The 2382-nt window shown below is 54.6% G+C and overlaps 1 protein-coding gene across 1 annotated transcript; it reads left to right on the forward strand.

Annotated features, from left to right (window-relative positions):
* Positions 1-207: 207 nt before the first annotated feature.
* LOC144509407 (ras-like GTP-binding protein RHO) lies at positions 208-1217 on the forward strand. The gene has a single exon (XM_078238235.1). The coding sequence runs from the start codon at positions 482-484 to the stop codon at positions 1064-1066; it is 585 nt and encodes a 194-aa protein (XP_078094361.1). The 5' UTR covers positions 208-481; the 3' UTR covers positions 1067-1217.
* The last annotated feature ends 1165 nt before the right edge of the window (positions 1218-2382 follow it).

Below are 2382 nucleotides of genomic sequence, written 5' to 3' on the forward strand. Positions count from 1 at the left end.
TTCAGTAAAAAAGCAACGTGACTTGTTTCAAATGCAGTTGCAGGACTGGCTGAGGAGGGCGGAACTATGCAGCTGTCAATCAGCGACTGGGAAGCGGTCCAATCGTTTCACTGGGGGAGTTGAAGGAGAGAAGCAGATAAACCTGATTGGGCAGTCCAGCCCGGAGCTGATTCATAAAAGTGGCTGTTTGCGCAGCTGAGGGTTGATTTGATTCCTTATTGTCGCATGTACTGGGACACAGCGAAGAGTGTTGTTCGTTGCGTGCTAGACAGACAAAGCGTACCGTTGATGGACACTGCATATCATACTTAGTTGATGAAGAGGCAGCACTCTGAAAGCTCGTGATTCCAAACAAACCTGTTGGACTTTAACCTGGTGCTGTGAGACTTCTTACAGAGACGGAAAGGAGAGAGTGCTGGTGTAACTGTGACTGAGGCACTGTGATCGCACTGAGAATTGGAGCCAGGGCTTGTGCTGGAAGATGGCTGGGCTGCGGAGGAAGCTGGTGGTGGTGGGTGATGGTGGCTGTGGTAAAACAAGCCTGTTGTTTGTGCTAAGCAAGGACGAATTCCCTGAAGATTACGTCCCCACCGTCTTTGAGACTTACGTGGCTGATATAGAGGTGGACCAGAGGCAGGTGGAACTGGCGCTCTGGGACACGGCCGGTCAGGAGGATTACGACCGTCTGCGGCCCCTCTCCTACCCCGACACCGATGTCATCCTGATCTGCTTCTCGGTGGACACCCCCGACTCGCTGAGCAACATCCCGGACAAGTGGATGCCCGAGGTCAAACACTTTTGCCCCGGCGTGCCCGTGGTGCTGGTGGGCAACAAGAGGGACCTGAGGACCGACCAGCGGGTCCGCAAGGAACTAGCCAAGAGCCAGAAGGAGCCGGTGCGTTGGGAAGAGGGCCGGGCCATGGCCCAGAGGATCGGAGCCTACACTTACCTGGAGTGCTCGGCCAAACACAAGGAAGGCGTCTGGGAGGTTTTTGAAACGGCCACCAGGGCCACCTTGAAACCCTCACGACCTGGATTCTTCGGCTGTCAGTGCAGCTTGCTATAAACGCCCGGGGACAATGGTGGCAAGGGGAGCAGAGAAACAGCACTCACATCCACTGAGAGCCATTCACTGGGGGACATTCACTGGGGGCCATTCACTGGGGGCCATTCACTGGGGGACATTCACTGGGGGCCATTCACTGGGGGACATTCACTGGGGGCCATTCACTGGCTGCCATTTGCTGAGAGACATTCACTGGGGGCCATTCATTGGGGGCTATTCACTGGGGGCCATTCACTGGGGGTTCTTCACTGGGGGCCATTCATTGGGGGCCATTCACTGGGGGCCATTCACTGGGGGCCATTCACTGGGGGCCATTCACTGGGGGCCATTCATTGGGGGCCATTCACTGGGGGCCATTTATTGGGGGCCATTCACTGGGGGCCATTCACTGGGGGCCATTCACTGGGGGCCATTCACTGGGGGCCATTCACTAGGGGCCATTCACTGGGGCCCATTCACTGGGGGCCATTCACTGGGGGCCATTCACTGGGGCCCATTCACTGGGGGTTATTCACTGGGGGCCATTCATTGGGGGCCATTCACTGGGGGCCATTCACTGGGGGACATTCACTGGGGGCCATTCACTGGGGGCCATTCATTGGGGGCCATTCACTGGGGGCCATTCACTGGGGGCCATTCACTGGGGGCCATTCACTGGGGGCCATTCACTGGGGGCCATTCACTGGGGCCCATTCACTGGGGGTTATTCACTGAGGGCAATCCACCCTCTTGGGAGAAAAGGAACCAACATAACGGGGAGACAGAAGCTTGGGTCAGGCTGCGGAAATCCTCTAGGAAGCTGAACTTGAGAATCAATGGGATTGGCACAGTTCTGCTGAGGTGGATTTAACATTAAGTGTTCTTCAAATTGCGAGTGTCAGTGAAACTGATGAGTTTAAAAGCTTCTGAAGAAAGGTACACTTGGAAGCTGCACTGTTGTTTTTGAGTGAACTGTTCATGTTCCTGAGTTCTGGGGCACAGCCCTGTTACAAAAATAGATCAAACCAGTGATTCTCTATCTCTCCGGATCGGATGTCATTCTGAATGGGTATGGACGGACAGTGGGGGAGGAGGGTGGATGATCAAGCAAGGTTCAGTGCACAGTCTCTGCCGACCCTCTGAAGGTCCTCCCAGCTTTTGGGGATCAGGCTGTTTTATCCAGCTTCTCAGTTTCTGCCAGCCAATTTCCTAAACCATGACTTCATCACAACGAAGAGGACTCTGAATAACACACCCAACATAACACCCAACCCGCTGGCAGGGGAACGACCTTTCCATGGATAATTTTCCTGTGAAAGAGCAGCAAAAATTAATGT

This window comes from Mustelus asterias, chromosome 21 (genome assembly GCF_964213995.1).
Source record: "Mustelus asterias chromosome 21, sMusAst1.hap1.1, whole genome shotgun sequence".
In the NCBI taxonomy this organism is placed as follows: Eukaryota; Metazoa; Chordata; class Chondrichthyes; order Carcharhiniformes; family Triakidae; genus Mustelus; species Mustelus asterias.